Source organism: Euprymna scolopes, chromosome 2 (genome assembly GCF_053919585.1).
Source record: "Euprymna scolopes isolate OS-2025 chromosome 2, ASM5391958v1, whole genome shotgun sequence".
NCBI classification, from domain to species: domain Eukaryota; kingdom Metazoa; phylum Mollusca; class Cephalopoda; order Sepiida; family Sepiolidae; genus Euprymna; species Euprymna scolopes.
In genome coordinates, this window is record NC_136483.1 from 137,258,260 (window position 1) to 137,277,728 (window position 19,469).

Here is a 19,469-nt window from a genome sequence, read left to right on the forward strand (position 1 = left end):
GTATGTATGTATGAACCCTTTTTCTGGGTCAACGGCCAACTAGCACCGTGTGTTTGTGTGCGTGTATGTGTGTGTTGGGGTGGAGAGGGCTCCCGTAAGCCGTGGTGAAGGCAACCTTTCTAGGAGAAGCAAATCTCTGATTTAAAAAAACCATAAAGCGGGAGACCAGTACTTGCATTAAGCGGGTCTGCAGTTTCACTTGTTGCTAGCTATCTTGCTCTTGCTTGTTGCTGGATCTCAACACTTTGAACCGAGAAAAAGAGACTTAGCTGTCGTACAAAGCTAAGACTCTGTAACATCATCTGTGTATAGATACTCTCTCAGGCATTTGTCTATTAAAATGGTCCTGTGGCGATGGAAGTCATTTTTGGGCTCATGGGCTTTAAGTGTCTGAGGAAGTGGCACTCGTCTGATAAGACATTGCAATCATCATCATCATGTATGTATGTATCTATGTAGTTAGCGGGAGAGAACTCCATCAATGTGTTTAGTTATTACAAAACATTCCAAACAGAACGTAATACATGTTGTCCTGGTCGTGTGTAATGCATCGGTACCGACAGTTTTAAATCCAAACAAAATAGATCGATACTCGGTCTCCCATGCTGGTCTCTCATCACCCTCTGTTTATGTATGTTTCCTCAGGAAAGGGCCAGACATAAACAGGAGCTGATGAGAGTCAGGCATAGGAGACCCATTATATATCCCACTTGTTTGAATTTAGAACCGACAGTACTGATGGTTTTCTAATCTTCTATAATCCATATATAAATACACACACATTATATACATATACATACACACCTCACGCCCTCTTTCTATATTTTTCTATCTTTTCGCCCTCTTCACCTAGGATGTGGTTCAATGTGATCCATGTTTCACAAGTCCCCTGAAAAAGAGGACATTTTTTTTTCCTTCAAAAACATCTGCTACTGACAAAACGGAAACTTTATTTCCATTATTTCTTGCTAAGTGGAGAGCTAAGTACCTTTCGAGGCCCACCTTCGGCACTTGAGTAGAAAAGGGGTTTCAGATTGCGGGGATACCTTTTTCGCTTTAAACAGTCAAGCTTTAAACAAGAAAAGAAAAAAAAACGACAAAAATAAGTGCTTTACTTTCATAGCGTTGGGATATTTGTAGGGAACTTATTTCTACAGCTCCGTTACAAAGTATTTAGACATCAATCGACACAATCCTCCAGTACTCACTCACTCTCACTCACTCTCACTCTCTCTCTCTCTCTCGCCAGTTTGTTTAAAGTCAGTGTTGTTTTCTTAACTCATTAGTAAAAAATGAAGTCTCTATTCCTATTGCTGCTTTCTTATTCTTTTGGGCAGGGTGGATATGGGTGGCGGTGTAAAACGAAAAAAAAAAAACAAAAAAAAAAGTATGAACATAAATTTAGGTAAATGTATATCCCTACATATTTCTGAGCATTGAATTTAATTCTAAATGAATTTACCTATCATCACGACTTTTAAGACACAGCTGCTAGGCGTAAGGGTAAGTAATGTGGGAGTTATTTAATTTAACGTAGTTTTATGTCAAAGCATAAAGAAAATTCAGAAAACACCATTTTTTGTGAAATTCTAGCAGGAGACTGTTGTGAGACCGAAACTTCCCAGCATCATGGACTCTTGCAGTACTATATTACAACGTGAGATAACATTCATAGCGGACGGTATCGTAATACCGTTATTTTTGCACTCTGCCAGAGTTTTTTGGGGAACTGGTTCTCTCCCACATAATAACTACCTTGTGTCGGAAACAAATAATTAGTATCGTAATATTGTAGAACCAGCAGTAGTACTAATAGTGCGTGGTACAGACTACTATCCATAATGGACACCACCAGGTAGTAAGCTCCACTTACCCTTTAATCCTATCCTTGTAATCTTTTCAGTTAATATATATTTCTGACACCTAATCCGTGTTTCATGTTTTCCTTCCGTAGCCCCAACCTTGGGTCCACATTAGAAACATTAGACATTCGTTAATATTCCAAAAATTGCAATTTTTTTAGTATTTTATAGGGTTTTTTAGTAGGCATAATATGGGCAAAAACCTTTCATTCGAAAATTAGAAATATTTGAAACTTTTTTTTTTTTTAATTTGATTCATGAAGCAAAATTCTTGGAATTTCATTTTCATCTTAAGACATTTTAAGCCTGAAAGCCGAGACATTTTCTAGAATTAAAATCGTGTAATGGATTTGAAGTAAATATTGAAAACATAATATTTCATATCACCGTATATATATATGAATTTGCATGATTTAGTTAAAAACAACTTTTATATACAAAAACAATCAATGAAAATACGTGCAGTTGGCTTGATTTTTTTCCCTGTGGGATGAAAGATAGACACCTGTGTGTTGATTTTCACAAATATATTTTCATACATTTGAAATATAGACATGCACAGAAAAACATTTCGCCGGTTCATAACGCATCATATAGCAGCGGCCAATTAGCGTAATGATTAGAAGCCTTGACTATCGCTTGCGGTAGTTGCCTCAATACAATGTAACACCGCGAAACCATACTGTATGTGGATGACTATAATGCTCCTTATCTTGAGGTGAGCATATTGGAAAGTGATACACTGAATTACCATTAGCGTATTAACTGATGCTCTTTGTGTAAACAACTCGAGCTTAGGTATTTCGGACGATGTCAAAACATCGTAAATTCACAGCCCGCACAGCAGCAGCCAATTAGCGTAATGGTTAAAAGCCTTGGCTGTTGTACGGGCAGTCGATCCTGGCTTGAGGTAGTTGCCTGTCTAGCCGCAATGATGAGCTGTGATACAGTGAAACAGTACTGTATGCGGATGACATATATATGTATCAGGAGCTGAGGAGAAGACAATTTTGAATGCGCATACACACAAAATAATATGATAATCCCAAGTCGTCTATGAAACGACCAAATTCTAAACACACTACCAATAAATAATGTTGAAAACAATTATTTGTGCACTTCTATTCATTATATATCACTCGCCTAAAGACGATTCATGAAAGTCGAAAACGTTCGCGACTGTGGGGAATTTCATTTACACTCGAACAGAACGTTCGAACATTGGCCCGCGCAAATGCAAAAGAAACAAACAGGAATTATCTCTGTTGTTCAATGAAATTATATATATATATATATATATATATATATATATATATATATATATATATATATATATATATGTATTAGATACATTTGGAGTCAAACAACGCAGTATTACAAAATAAGCAGATATTTATTTATTTCGTTTGAAATTTATATTGAAATTATATAAATTTCAAACAAAATAAATATCTGTTTATTTTGTAATAATGCGTTCTTTTGGCTCCAAACGTGTGTGTGTGTGTGTGTGTGTGTGTGTGTGTGTATGTGTGTAGATGTATGTATGTGTTTGCACGTTGATAAGATTAAACTTAGTTTCGTTAACTGTCACAGTTTTGTTCATTCATTGTACCGAACGAAAGTGCCAAAAATCCAGGAAAAACAATCCAGTTCAGAAAATCTTTTTATTATTTTTTTTACTTGCCCTCTTTATTTCCTTTTCAGCTGCAACATACCTACATATGACGAGAGCTAGACGCTGTTACTGAGGCTAGACTTTCAGAAGACAATGGAATTTCATTAAAACAAACAAGCAAACAAACAAAAAATAACAGGAGGTGCTTGGAAAAATAAAATTTCCTTTGTTTATTCGGGAGACGTAAAAAAAACTGAACAAATTTCCGACTGAACAAATTAGTTTAGTTCGCGTGTCCGCCATTATTATGATAGATTCTAAGCAGACGATCTTCGTTTCGTGTTTGTTTTATTATTTTTAGTTTTCCGATTGTTTTTCTTTTAACTGCTAATGTTTGTGCTCCGCCCTTAAACTTTAACAAATATTATACGTGTCGTTTTCTTCTAGAAATTAACTGCTAGCTGTTGTTTTATCAAATACTTTGATAAAAGAACAACAATTTTTAAGCAAATGTACGTCCGCCATTTTGTTAAATGGGCGATACTGCATTACTAAAAAAATTAACACATTTTGTTGAATATTATGAATTTCGTCTTATTTAACTTATTCGACTAAATTCAGCCAACATTGATACCAATAGAAAAAAGAAGAAGCATAAGTGCTATTAGTAGCATAGACGACAATTGTGATATATTAGTGTTGGAATGATTAATCCAAATCGGAGTCGTGAAAAAAAAAAATGGAACGTTTTAGGTTATTGGAATCAGTATCGGAAAACTGCATGTCTATTTTCCGATGCCAAAAACGATTATTTATACCGTTTTTTGTTTTGTTTGTTTTTATTTGAAACTTAATTTTACACGGTTTGTATTAATAATGAAATTGAATTATTGATTTTAAATTACTAGTAAAACTAATTTATAGATTGCTCCCAACGAGTGTATTTTTACATTTGCGAAAATATATGCACATATTACATGGGTTTTGCGGGTTTTATAATGCATACATATATATGCATTTTTATGATGTATATATGCATTTTTATGATGTATATATATGCATTTTTATAATGCATATATGTATGTGTGCATCTTTATAATGCATATATGTGCATCTTTATAATGCACATATATATATGCATCTTTATAATGAATATCTATATGCATCTTTATAATGAATATCTATATGCATCTTTACAATGCATATTATATATACATATTAAATTTCTAAATATAGAGTTGCTTTCTTTTTGTTCGAGGAGGGGTATCGAATTAGCTAAAGAAAAATAAATAATAATAATAATAATAATAATAATAATAATAATAATAATAATACACATTTGGTTCACCGTATCACGGCCGTCCCTTGTGACTAGAAACAGCCGGGCGCTTCAAACTGAGATTTGAAACCCTAGTACGTTTTCAGCAATCAAGCCTTATACAGACTAGTTATGAGCCACCATCACGAACCGGAGAAATGTATAAACGCTTATATATCTGTGCAATTACGCGACTGCCAGGGTGCTCTATTCTCTTACGAAAACCTATGAATATAATTTGAAATTCGTATGCAACATATCTGACAGCCGGACAACGCCGAATTAGTCTTCTGCTACTACTATTACTGATACTACAACTAATAAGAATACTACTACTACTTATAATAATAATGATGTTTCGTAATGGCTGAATCGTGACTAAACAAAGAGATTGTTTCATGCTTAGTACATTAAAATTTGCATATGTATGAGGATTACTAAGCTTCCATTACAATACCATAGCGGAAAATCAGAAAGCTAATGAGATTCTAACGAGACCCATTTTTTTTTTTGCAAGTGCCCCCCCCCCCATCTATTTTAACGAATTTCATGAACGTCGCTCCACGTATTTTATTAGATTTCCGTAACCTACAATTGGCTGCACTTTAATTCATGCATTCTTTATTTCCATATTTTCTCTTGTTCGATTAACAGTCCCCTCTTCAGGGTCGTAATTATCAGCAGAAGGCCTAAGTAAATGAAGATCCGATTTGTAATGTTATCCGAAAGCATTTCATAAAAAGCTTTACTATTATTGTAAAGTGAATAATACCAGTTAGGTCGTAATGTATATGGGGAATGGTCCGACTGTAGTCGTTCTACAGTCGTAAAATAGTTGTTTACATATAAAACATTCCATATACACAATGTGATACGAGGCCGAAAAAGGCAAGGAGCGTGAGTAAATGGTTGGTCGATTCTAACACTTAGTCGCATTCACTGACGAAAACGTCATAGTTATACACACTATTCACTAAAACAATATCATTCTATATGCTACATAAAAACATGTGTGGGTATGTATTACAAGAGATCAGGACAACATTGGTGCCATCAGTTTCAAATGCAAACAAAGTGGGCTTATAATTGGTCTACTATGCTAGACTTATCAGCCATTGTTAATGTCCGTTTCTCGAAAAATGGCGGTTCAAACACTATCAGCAGAAACACCTTTATCATACGGCATAATCAAGTTGACACATCAGTTACCGTCAGATAATCAAAGTTAAGCAACGTTGAGCCTGGTCAGTACTTAAATGAGTGATTATTTGAGAATTCCAGGCGCTTATCTCGGCGTTGTTTTCAGTCAGTCTTGAGTCTTTCCTTGCCATTAAGCCCAAGCAGTACCGATTCAGTAGAGGTGTGGTTGGAGATTGCTCAACTTTTGCCTCACAATTACACGCGTAGCTACTCTTTCAGGGGTGTCCATTGTATTTTGAAAATATAAAGGAGTCATCGAAATATAACTGACCGGTGGTAATCAGAACACTCTACACCGATGATTCTCGAAAGGATGAAACACTATTGTCTATAGGCATTTAAAAAATAATTATAGTAATATATATATATATATATATATATATATATATATATATATATATATATAAGTCTTGGTAGTTTTTAACTTTGAAAACCATCTATAAAATAAAAGATTAAACATACTGTTTATTTGCGTTATTTGTCTTTTGAAACGTCATCTAGAGTGCACCATAACAAGTTGAACACTGGCTAGAGTTTTAGTAGCATAAGATATAGATTAAAGCAATAAAAAAGACAAACCTGAATTTGAACGAGATTTGGATCGACTTCTAGACAGAGCAGACGTTGCTTTGAACATACTCGTGGCATGATGGAACCCGAGAGGAGCCGATGAGTATTCTGAACTGGACATATATGACGGGTAACTGGTCATGTGGGCTGAACTGTGGGTGTTGAGAAAATGCGGGATGCCACCGTTATTCCCTCCTGATCCGCCACCTACGCCGCCTAGGCCGGCCTGGTGGTCATTATCGTCCATTGTCTTGAAAGGTTTGTTATCCGTATAGTCGCCCGTGGCCCCCGTTATGCTGTCCGGACTGGTGTCCTTTGGCGGCGTTGGGGGGAAACTGAACGAGCTTGACGTGGCGATCGATGTTGGTGGATGCACGGACAGCGGTGCAGTTGGACTTGGATGTGTGAGAGACTTGCTGAAAGGGTTCATCCAACTCGGACTTGAATGCGCCATAACTGGCTTGCTTTCAGCTAGCCATGGATGAAGAGGAGTGTGAAAGTGAGGTCTACAAACTTGTGAACTGCCTGGAAAGATACAAACACACGCAATGGCATTAGTAACGACAGAATTTAGAGACACCACGTGTAGAGACATAAAACAAAAAAGAAAGCTAAAATGATATTAAAACATCAGCGTTTCTGCTAAGTTATAGAGACCTCTCATGTAGGCCAACTATACTGATAAATATTAACGGAAAATTATTAATTCAAAATAACAATAGATGATACAAGAATAAGCCCCTTTCCTAGGTTGCAGTTTTCTTTCTATTAACGCCTGTATAGAGGAAAATGCAAACACTAAGCAGGGCTTTACATTGCGAGTGAAACAGTCGCATTTGCGAGTGATTTTTCAAAGTGGTAATGAGAAATAACGAAACGCTTATCTTTTGCCGATTGCATTTCTTTCACTGACAATCATCTAAAGCTCACTACTGAGTGAAAAATATCTTTTCAACTTTGTTTTAATAAAACGAACAAAGTTAAATTATTTAAACAATAATAGTTGGATAGAACAATATATTCTTTTTTAACGAAAGTTGTATAAAAAAACATCTGAAGAAAACAATGTTTATACCTTCAAGTATCAACATAAAATTTAGAATTACTTATTAAAAAAAATATACAGGAAAATCTTTATTCACATACTCGTCACAGAACGAAGATATCATATTCTAAAAATCATGTGGGTTTCGTTAGTAACTTTTCTATTTGGCTAGTAAACGAAAATATTTAGTTGTCAAAAGGTCAACTAAAGATAAATTTGTCTTTAGAGCCCTGATATGTCATCTATATATATATATAAAAGCGAAAGTGTTTGTTTGTGTGTGTGTACGTTTTCGTGTATGTCCGAGAAGGTTTTTTTCCCGACGCGTTCTCGTGAGTGTCGCTTCTTCTTAAAACTTTTTATATCACATCTAAATCATAATATGTACGAGTAAACAACGGGGGTCGCCTGTCTATTTAATTTGCCCGACTTTCAAAAGATAAATACAGAGTGACCCCCCAAAACGGACTCCACCTCTAATTAGGCCCCGTTTCTTAGTGTTTTATCCGAATGAAATGAAACTTTGGTCATAACTAGTTTATTATATTCAAAACATCACATCAAAACACTAGGGTCTTTGACCATTTTCTTTTTCTCCGTTGACTGTAAAATGCCCAGAAAAACAATTGAATGTCCCGTTTTTTTTTGGGGGGGTTGTCCTGTATTCCACATATTCGGATCGCCACATGTTGCTTTCACTTTTCAGTATAAAAACAGCGAAACTGGATTCGAACCGGATGTAAAAGTCACCGTCAACTATCCCGCAGTAAAACGATTTGATCTCATTAAAACTGCAGAATAGCGTGATCTTTGACATTCACTTTTTAATCGCTCTTACATTGACTGTCGCTGTAGCGCAGGTGTTCAGGCTCAGCCTATGGGTCTCAAGGCTCCGGGTTCGAGCCGACCTGTCACCAAGCCACCCCTTTATTTTTTTCCAGTTTTAAAATCGCTGTATTTTATCATTTTTTTTTTAATATTTAAACAGGGTAAAGTTCCCTTTTTGTTCTTTATCCCCCCCCCAACGCACACCCCTACAAGCACCCGGGCAACGCCGGTTACCCCCCGCTAGTAATTAATAAATTGCAAGATAATCATCGAAATGGCAGGTGATACTTTGGTTTGATATCTACGTTTCATAAACACATGGGATGATTTTTATAACGATAAAATGAAGTGACGGCAGGCGCAAACAGTGAACAAAAATTACAAAGAAACTACAATATTCAAACATCAGCGCCTTTGCTAGACTATACTGACCTCTTACGCAGGCCAAATAGAAATTAATACAATCTGGAAACAAATACAAAAGATAAATGAAACCAGAATAAACGCCTTTGCTAGGTTATAAAGATATCACAAGTAGGTTAACTATAGTAGTGAAAATTAATACTTGAATAAAAAATTCAATCAGAATCCGTACCTTTGCTACGGTGCAGTTAACTTTTTAATTAGTCTTAGTATTAGTTTGGTGCAAAAAAAAAAAATTTTTATCAGATATATATATACTAGCAAAAGTACCGTCGTTGACTGGGTTCAAAAACAGCCTACAGAAAATGGACTGATTTATGAAAGTATGATAGGTTATGAAAAGGAACGGTTGTAAATTTGGGTTGAATTTGGGGGTATCAAAACCAAAGCAAAATATGATGAAAATAAAAATAAAATAGATAAACCCCATCATTTATTATACCATACCTGTTCACACTGAAACTCTTATCACAATATTCTGTGGATCTATATTAAAAAACCTTGTTAAACTTTGTGACATATTTCCATTTTATGGAGGTCAGGTGCGAACGAACACCCCATAATTTTATTATAACATATTTCTTCAAACTGAAACATAATTATCAAAGTATACTTACGCAGATAGATATGAAAAGACTTTATTAAAGTTTGTGCCTATTTCCATTCTATGGAGGCCAGGCGCGAACGCAGACCCCACAATTTTATTATATCTTCCGTATTTAAGTTAAAACATACTTATCAAAGTATTATTATGCACATCTATATCAAAAACACCTGTAAACGTTTTTTTTTAAATTTTTATTTTTTTTATTTCCATACTTTGTGGACTAGGCGCGAACGCAGACCCCACAATTGTAATGAACCACCGTTCTGCCAGATCAAACATATCCATTCCTGTGTCTTGATACATCTTCTATCATTATATGTAATAGGTTTTTTAAAATAGTCAACCATATAGGAGCCTATTCGTGACCAGACACACACACACATTCAGATTTATATTATAAAAAAATAAGATATACGTCAAAAAAAAAATCATTATTTTTGCACCAACCTAATATATAGAGAAACACAAACAATCCATAAAACGTAATTACTGTGTCAACATGGAACTGGCAGTTGCTGTTGAGCTTTATATCTACACGTGCCCGGCATTATCCGGGTGTTTGGAGGTGAGTATTGAGCAAAAAAAAAAAATGTGGCAGGCAGGAAGGCTCGAACCCGTGACGCGAATGCGGAAAAGAAAGTGCAGGTTTGTGTAAGGGTGTTGGTTGAGCAAAAATAAAATTTAAAAAATTCAAGCAAAAAATAGTTGCAAGCCCCCCCCCAAAGAACAATTGCAAGCCCCTCTAAAAAAAAAGAAAAAAAGAAATTGCAAGCCCCCCCCCCCTCCTAAAAACAGGCAGGTCCAAACCCGTATTGTGAAGGAGGGAAAGAAAGTGGAAAAAAAGAAAACGCGGGCGTTAGCTGTTGCGCCTATTGCCAAACCGAAAGTAACATAGGTTTAAATTAAGGCTAGACAATCGAAAAGAGGCGATTACTTTCCAAAATATTGGCGGAGAAAGCGGCCCGTTCCTGTAGAAAAGTGTCCAGTTGAAGGTGAAGGAATTAATGTTTTTGGCCAATTTTTTTTATATTTGTCGTCCGAAGGGTCGAGCTTCAAAATGCTTCCAATCTAGTGGAAATCCGTTGTCTCTGTCGAATGGCAGACGTACATACATACATACAGACATAATACATACATACATACATACAAACAGACAGGTGAGATTTATATTATAGATAGAAAAATATCTATATTGTACGCATCTACCTAAAGTTGATACTTGGAAAAAATACATTGCTGAACCTTCAGCGACTTCTCGTTGAATAATTAACTGATGTATCGCAGATCCATTTTTTTTTGGGGGGGGGGGATTCAGGGTCAGGGTTAGAATTTAAGGTTCTCTAACCACACATTTTTTCGAAATGAATCAAGTGTAGTGGTTTTCTTGCCTTTGCACAGTGTTAATTTCAATATGAAGTATACATCCCATAATAAAAGAGTTACATGAGACGTGGGATTCATGGTACGTAGATATCAAAACAAAACGACACCAACTGACAACATAAGTACAGGTAAATAATAAAAGTAAGGGCATTAGTTTTATAAAACTAGAAAATTGTATCAGGTTGTCTTACCCGATATAATCTCTAGCTCTACTATTATATAAAAAATCACTGTGTGTGTGAGTTCCTACCTCATTAGGTTCCGAAACGGCTGAGCCTATCTTTTGCAAATTTCACACAAAAGTTATTTATATGTCTGGCAGTTTTCTTAGATATGTTTTGTACAGAAATTCATCCGATAAGTATCGGAAAAATTCGATCCTAAAAATAGTCTTTCTTATAGATAAAAAATAATTTTTACAGGGGAAATGTTTAACGTTACACCGGCAAGGGGGATAATAAAATATCAACAAATCATTTCTTCTAAAAAAAAAAAAATAAAATAAATAAATAAATAAAAATAACAGAATTATTGACATCTGGAAATATAGCTTTGTGGTAGAGTATTCGAATACAGATAGAATGATTACCCAGTTTTAGCTCGGTTGTACCTCACCATTTTATTTTATCTTTTTCTTAGTAAGGAATTCAATTTACGATTAAAAAATAGGTGCCGTTTAAAATCGCTGCAAATCATTTCTTTGTTTTCATATTTAAAAGCTAAACATTAATTAGGGGTGATTTTCCAGAGCATTCATCGTCAAACCAAATATCGGCTGACGTGATATTGTAAACAAACAGACGAAATTTGGTGATCGACATTATCATTATTATTTTTTATTTTTTGCAAATTAGTTCACCTGGAAAATTATTCGTCGTAATCTATAATATAAATCTCACCTATCTGTATGTATGTATGTCTGCCTAAAACTTTCAACAGAGGCGACGGATTTTCACGAGATCGGTATCATGTCTGACGACAAATATCGCAAAATTGGCCAAAAACATTAGTTCCTTCACCCTCAACTGTTTTCAATAAGGAAGGATCGATTTTTTCCGAGCCATTTTTGCAAATCATCGTATCGGTTGGATTGACTGTTCCTAATTTTAACGTTCCAAACTTCCGATCGCGTCATAGAGTAGCAGTTAAGATATGAGATTTTCTTTTACTTTCATGTTCCATCTCCAAACGCCCGGGCAACGCCGGGAACCCAGGCTAGTCTATAATAATCAATAGAGGATTGATTTTATAATAATACATACACTCTGCATAAATTAAAATATCATGTTTAAGCGTATCATAGGATCGGGCAACGTCAGGCGTTCAGCTAGTCAACGATATAATCGAAAGGTTTTCATTGTTCAAAAGTACATAAGTGTAGGTTTGTTGGGTAAGAAAAAAAGGCCATTCAAGTGATAAATAGAATTTTCTTTTTACGATGCTTGTTATTTAAAACTTATGCATGACAGAAAAAACAGAGTCTTTTAAGAACCATTGATGCGTTAAAAATAAAATTATATTTCAAACTGGAGTGTAATCGACCATGAAGCCTTTTTAGAGGTTCGTGCAGAGTCCAATGAATGTTTTACTTGTTTCATTTTGTAATAATTTGGATTTGCCCATTAATTATTTTGTTAATCGATAATAATTTTAATTCATAGATGGAGACAGTTTTATTGATTTGGTGTTTCAAGTCTTATGAAGGCAAGCTTTGTGCGAAAAGCAAGATTTATGTCCATTCAAAGGATGTAGTAAGAATAGATGTCTTTAAAATTCTTAATTTTTCGACGATAAACTTATTTAAACGAATCTGCGCGTATTTATCTCCTTTAACTTCCGGATTCACTTTCTCTCCACTGCGCAAGATGTGGCTCCAAACCGGAAAAAGGCAAACCTTTGTCGGGTATAAAAATAGCCAAGAATAGAATCGTCGACATTCATCGCAAGTGTGTATTTATTTGCTTCCCCACTGAGCAAATTAGGCACAAGGCCGTTTTTTTAATGTGGAGAGAGAGGGAGGGGGGAGAGAAAAGGGGGACCAGCTCCCGAGAGGTGGGAAATCGGAGCGGGATAGTAACTGTTGGTATGAAGGGTTGCCTCTACATTGACCAAGGTCAGTTATGTGGGGATAACCCCACATATGATTTTTGCTTGCAGTAGGTATTTATTTGCTCCCCACCGAGCAAATTAGGCACAAGGCCAATTTATAATGTGAGGAGTGAAGGGAAGGGGGAAGGGAAAAAGGGGAATAGATCCCGAGAGGTGGGAAATGGGAGCTGGTTAAAGGTCAGGTATGTGGGGTTGCCCCCACATCTGGTCTTTGCTTGCAGTATCTGTCGGAACAGATACTACACTTTGATCTTCTCGCCCGAGGCCACAGAGGGCCGGGGGGGGGGGGTAGTGACATTCATCGCTAGTGGCCTTTTAGTCGATCAGGGATAAGACAACCCGCTTAGAAAAAAAGAAGAAAAAAGAAAAAAAAAAGAAGTAATGCTGGGCGAGTACATCTAGAACCGAACTGAATCGTACTTAATTAGTGGTGCAGGTTACCTCAATATACGATAAGAATCTTCCACTTAGTGATACATAGTATGTGAAACATTGTTTCAGCAATCTGCCCGAATAATTGCGACAAAGCAATGTCTTATGTCTCACGGTTTAAGTTAGGCGGCCAAAATGATTTCAAAACGAATCGCGACTCCAATTGTTTTTTTCGGAGGGCAAATTTCAAACGTCAAATGAAATAAAACAGGAACCGTTACTCATGACTTATACAAATCATTTTGAAATCATTTAATATCGTATATCCTTATGCCAAACTTGGTCTAGCCGAACAAAAAGAAATACTTGGACGCATCTACAAACATAAAACATACATACACACTCGTATTATCATTAAAAATAATGATTTCAAGCAGAACGTCCTGATCGACTTTGGCAGTGTAAGATTGATTATTTCCCCTTTTCTGATGAATTGCAGTTACTCTCAGCACAGCACTCATTTCATAAGATGAGGCTATTTCATATTGAAACATTACCGACAGACAATATAGTTGTCTTAAGGATGGGTCTATTTACCGACAGACAAGACACCTATCTCTGGGATGGAGCTATTTAACGACAGACAAGATATTAATCTCTTGGATGGGGCTATTTACCGACAGACAATACACATCCCTAGGATAAGTATATTTCAAACTGAATCATTACCGGCAGACGGCGCTTTGCCCTACAGATGAGAGTAGGAACAAAGAAATACAGTTTTTCTTTCTAAATCTGTCAGCTACTTTCAAAGCTAAGAACCTTCGACTGTTAAAAGATCGCCGCAGTTAGAATTGCCATTTCTCTTAAGACGAGAGTTTAAACTTGTCGATGAAGACACCATGGTTTTGAGAGCTTCAGCTCCTGTTGCAAAGCCGAAAAAAAAAAAAAAAAAAAAAAAAAAAGACAAGCAGCAAATTGCGAAATGAAAAAGGAAAAATAAAACATACGGGGGTTGGGTGGGGGCGTCGGCTTTCATCATACTTCATAAAACAGCGCTCGAAGCAGGTGTCATGGCTTTTAATAAGGTATTGTCAAGTGGATGCTGAGATAAGTGATGCGCTCTCAAAAGACGCTCTGATTTATCTTTCGTTGAGAGGTAGCTTTCAAGAGTTGGCAGCGAGTTTTAGCCTGCACCACCACCACCTACCACCCTGTGCGAACATATACATTAATAAATATAAATGCTATATTAATAACGGAAAAAGTGTCCAATGTCGGCAATAGAGCGTATGCACATCTAAGTTTGAAGACGTAGTCGACTGCGCATAGTAGCTGGCAATTTCTCCTTGCATTTTTCGGATCATGATCTGAAGAATGAACGTCGAGAACCTGTCAGTGGTCATGCGCCGTTGACTGTCAAGCAATTCCACTTACCAGAGTGTTCAGCCCATAAAGGGATGTAGTGCATACAGAGTCAGTCTATGCACATATATATAGATATTTTTGTTTATAGAGAGAAATGTACACACGCGACACTGACCTGACGATGTTTCAATATAAATTATTAAAACAAGATTTTATCAGGCGAAAAGTTAGTTTTTATTTTTATAATTTAGTGAAATGATAAACTATCGGTTTCGGCATAGCATTAAGTAAAACTCCCAAACAACTACCAAACATGATATCAGTTATAAATAATGCTATTAGCGACGTTAATTACTTTAATGCCGATACAAACCAGAATTTAAGAAGTTGTTGACAGTTCAATCTTTGAATATAATAGAGGAGAAAGAGAAACGTGGGAGCAGGACATGAGGGACAGAAAGATATGAGAATGAGAGAGAGAAAGACGTGAAAAATACAGAGAGAAAGATGAAGAAAGTATATATATATATATATATCTTACGATATAAAAAAGAGAGAAAGATGGGGAAAGAATGAGAATGAAAGAAAGAAAGAAAGAAAGAAAGGGGGAGCAGCGAGGAAGGAGTGGAAAGAGAGGGAGGAATGAGTGAGAGTGATGAAGATAGTGGAGGGGGTTATATGTTGAGAATGGAGGAGCGATTCCCCTCACTACCTTTGCCTAAAAGTAAACAAAAATTCTATGAGCAGAGTTTCTTTCCTAGAACTGTCAGTCCGTGGAACACAATGCGTTGGGCTGCTTCCCACCTAACTATGACAGTCATTTTCAAATATAATGTAAGTAAGTGTGTTGGGCCTCGCTTTTGTATAAGTAATAAATAATAAGCGGCGAAATCCCATAAAAAGAAAGGGTAATTTTTTACGACGTGCCCTAGCGTATTATAAACACCCCAACCTTCCCATGTTAAGAGCGGCTTTCGGAATAAACACCCCCCCATCTTGAAAGCCGTTCTTTACATAGGGAGGTTGGGGGATGTTTATTCCGAAAGCCATTCTTAACATGGGGTGGTTGGAGAGGTTACATTACGCTGGGGCAGATTGTAAAAAAAATTCCAAAGAAAGAAAGATGAAGAGAATGGTGAAAAGATTAAGAGAAGAGTGAAAGAAAAACAGAGAAACCGGTAGAAAGTGAGAGTGAGAGAAAGCACGGAGAGCGGGAGAAAAAGAAAGATAGTGAGTAAATGAATTAGAGAGAGAGAGAGAGAGAGAGAGAGAGAGTACCTATTTACTATGCCTCCCCACGGGACAGAGTTAGACACCAGGGTCGTTTTTTAACGTGGAGAAAAGGTACAAAAATAAAAATTGTCTCAGTCGTGAAGGATTTCTCCTCCACCGAAAGAGAACAAGAAATAGAAGTGCAGCATCTGAAGAACAGATACTACACTTTGATCTTGTCCCGAAGACTACAATGTATTGTGGTCTAAGAGAGAGTAGAACGTAAAAAGGAACAACTACAAAAGATACTCTCGCACGGAACAGTTAAGACTAAAAAAAAAAAAGAACAGGTTTATAAAAGAAACGTTTAAGAAATCTTCATTTTCTCCTTTCCAAGTAGAAGTGCGTACTTATACGGTAGTGAGAGTATGAGGGTTAGGGTTAGTTTGATAAAAGGTCAAATGTCAAGTATCGGCTTGCGTGCCCGTTCACAAGATACTTGTCTTCCAATCTTAGTATTTACCAGATCAATCTCCAGTCTTGTAGCGTGATAGAAAAAGAAAGAAAAAAAAAAGAAAAAAATACAGACTAAAAAAAAAAAAAAAAACTATTACAGAATGATAGTTTGTGTTTACGAAGGGGGACCAACAGAAGGAATCTGAACAAATAGAAGCAGGTGCGTGCGTGAGAGGGTAAGAATGTTAAGTGCGTCACTATAGCAAGTGTAAAAAGGCGATGCAGGGGTTGAGGCAACACACCCCTGCCTGACTGAGAAAACATCTACAAGGGTAAATACCGGAGATCTGACGTACACAAGAAAGAGAGAGGAAGGGGGGAGAAGGCTCTGTTAATCCTAGAGCCTTATCGATATATAGAAAAAGTGAGGACACGGTGATCATGAAAAGTGATGGTGTAAATAGTCACTACGAGTCTTTCTATGCTCTGTAGTGAAATTTTGTTTAAAGAAATCAAAATCCGACGTAATATGTAGCAATAAATTGGAATAATAGCATAAGTAAACAACCGCTGTCCCATCAACGAAATGTTGCATCTCTTTGCCTGTTCTACAAGTATTTTAATGGTGGATGCTCTAACGAACTACAAGTTCTTGTATCCCCATCGACGTAAACACAGCCGACAAGCCAGACAATCTGCTGAATCACACCCCTACGCAGTAGAGATCCCTAAATGTAAGAAAGCCTTTTACTCTGATGGTTTCTTCCTCAGAACTGCTAGACTTTGGAATTCTCTTTCCCAGCTGTACTGACATACAGAAGTTCAAGTTTAATATGAACAGACATCTTGCTGCTCACCTCCCTACATAGTATCCCTGCAACTTAGGCTCTCAATAGTAGCCCCTTACATCAAAGTGGTACTGTGCCTTGTTTGGGGGGGGGGTGAAATAAAATTTAAAAAAAAAATTTAATTAAATAAATAAATTAAAACAGAAAACATTAATAGTCATTCTGTTTTAGATACGAAATCTATATGAATAAAACAGTAGATGGGTGTATATGTGTGTGTAAATATTTAACCAATAAACTCTTAAACTACTGATCATATAACATTGAAATTGACAGGAAATAGTAATCATACACCAAGGATGGTTTATAACGAATAAAATCATTGTCTGGATGGGGTAATAACGCGTACAGACATATCGGCAAGTTGAAATGCAAACTGTTCATTTCAACTTGCCGACATATTTTTACGTGTTTCTGCGCATGCCCAAATTGAATTCATTTCTCCAAGTCGTTTAATATTAAATGACAATTCATCAGTAGGAGACGCGACTGGAGCGCTGCTTTGGTTTCGCCCCTAGCTGATGGCACCCAAGTAGTTTTTTTTGTTTTGTTTTTTTTTTTTACTTTTGAAATCAGTACTACATATTAGGTACAATATAATATTCAATAGACAATTGTCTCTGTAATAATAAATACGAAACTTGCATTAATTAAAATATATTTAAGCGCATTTTTCGATCCAGCAAGTTCGTGCGCCCCTTCCCGCTTATACCAGATAAAAAATAACAGTTCCGTGTTAATTTTTCCTGTTTTATTTAGCTTGTTCCGTAATTGTTATTGTATACCTATGTATATTTACTGTATAGTTCTTATTTATTGCCGCTCTATGAGGGTAAGGTTATACACGAGGTCAGATTTTTATGTGGGGGGAATTAGCTCCACAAATAAGGCAAACTAATAAATAATTTTTTTTAATTACCTTAGACTAGGATTTGTCATTTTCTTATTGTGGAAGGTACAGAAACTATTTGAAATTTTTCATTTAACAAAAAAAAATTATCTTATATTTATAAAGAATTAGGCTCTAGGTCAAAGGTCGCCAAAGCATTCGTACCCGCGAGTCGGATTGTGTTATAATGATGAGTTGCGGGTCGGACAAAGGCCACTAATAAAAAAATTAAGAAAAATTACATATGCAGAACCTTGTAAATCTAAATGCTAAAACTATAATGAAACTAATCATCGATAAATCAGAAAAAACAGAAAATCTAAGCATTTTATAAAAAATTAGTTTTTCTTGAAGAAACGTCAAAATACTATCAAAGGGAAAAAAAGAAATAAGCTGAAGCGAAATGGATGAAATTATGATGTGTATGTTTGAAACGGTTAGTAATAAAAATAAAAACATGGCCCATTGAAAGACTCCAGCAACTTACATAGTGTACGTATAGGGGTAAGCCATTGTCACGTTGAAGCTGTATACGACTAATGTCTATCGCCGATCAAAAAATAAAAAAATAAAATGAACACTCAGTGTTTGTATTATGTTCATTTTGTAAAATGTTTACGCATAAATGGAGGGGATTGAGTTTTTATCTTGTTTTCTTTTTTGCGGCCATGTTATTCAACGTTGGTTAAGTGGATAAGAGGCAAGTTTTTTTGTTGAATTCGAAGTCGTTGGTAATCAGGCTTGGGGATGGGTCAAAATGTTTTCCTGAGCCGGATCAGGTCCGCAGATTTCAAACCTTTGCTCTATGCCATCAAATGTGTGAAGAAAATGATGGTCGTTGATCATACTTCAGTCTTAAGTAATTAACTCGACTCTTTTCTCCTTTGTTAAATCATCTCTCTCACTACAATACCACATTTACTTACTTTAACCCTGCTTAAAATATCCTCCATTTTAAAATTTATTTTTATAAGTAATTTATGTACAACTTCATTGGTACAGTAAAGTGGGGTAATAAAAGCCAAATACAAAAAAACCGTTAGTAAAATATTTCTATAGTTTTACATTTCTTGCACATAATTTACAAGTTCCTCCACTGCTTTTGAATTAAACGCATTTTCAAAAGTGAGACGATTTCCTTTTAATAATGAACATTAGGGCAGTATTATTCTAATGAATATAATGATTGAACAAAAGAATAATTTTCACTCGAGATTTTTAAAAGGCTTTAATAAAATGGCCACCGATTTTAAATTAACTCATCACACGATCGATGTTTCATTGACCGATCGATATGAATCATATTGATCTGGCAATAGAAAAATTATAATTTTAATAAATCTGAGAAAAAAATGCATCAGCGT

The 19,469-nt window shown here is 35.9% G+C and overlaps 1 protein-coding gene across 10 annotated transcripts in view; it reads right to left on the minus strand.

The window, feature by feature from the left end:
* The window catches only part of LOC145296204 (transcription factor GATA-3-like), a 189,144-nt gene that overhangs the window by 57,459 nt on the left and 112,216 nt on the right, over positions 1-19,469 (minus strand). For 8 of the 10 annotated variants that reach the window (XM_080142419.1, XM_080142413.1, XM_080142435.1 and 5 more), the window contains exon 2: positions 6,575-7,090. In XM_080142419.1, the coding sequence (XP_079998545.1) occupies positions 6,575-7,090 (516 nt within the window). Of the gene's footprint in view, positions 1-6,574; positions 7,091-18,592; positions 18,839-19,469 lie in introns of those variants that run through there. The other 2 variants (XM_080142447.1, XM_080142455.1) reach the window with 2 other exon arrangements.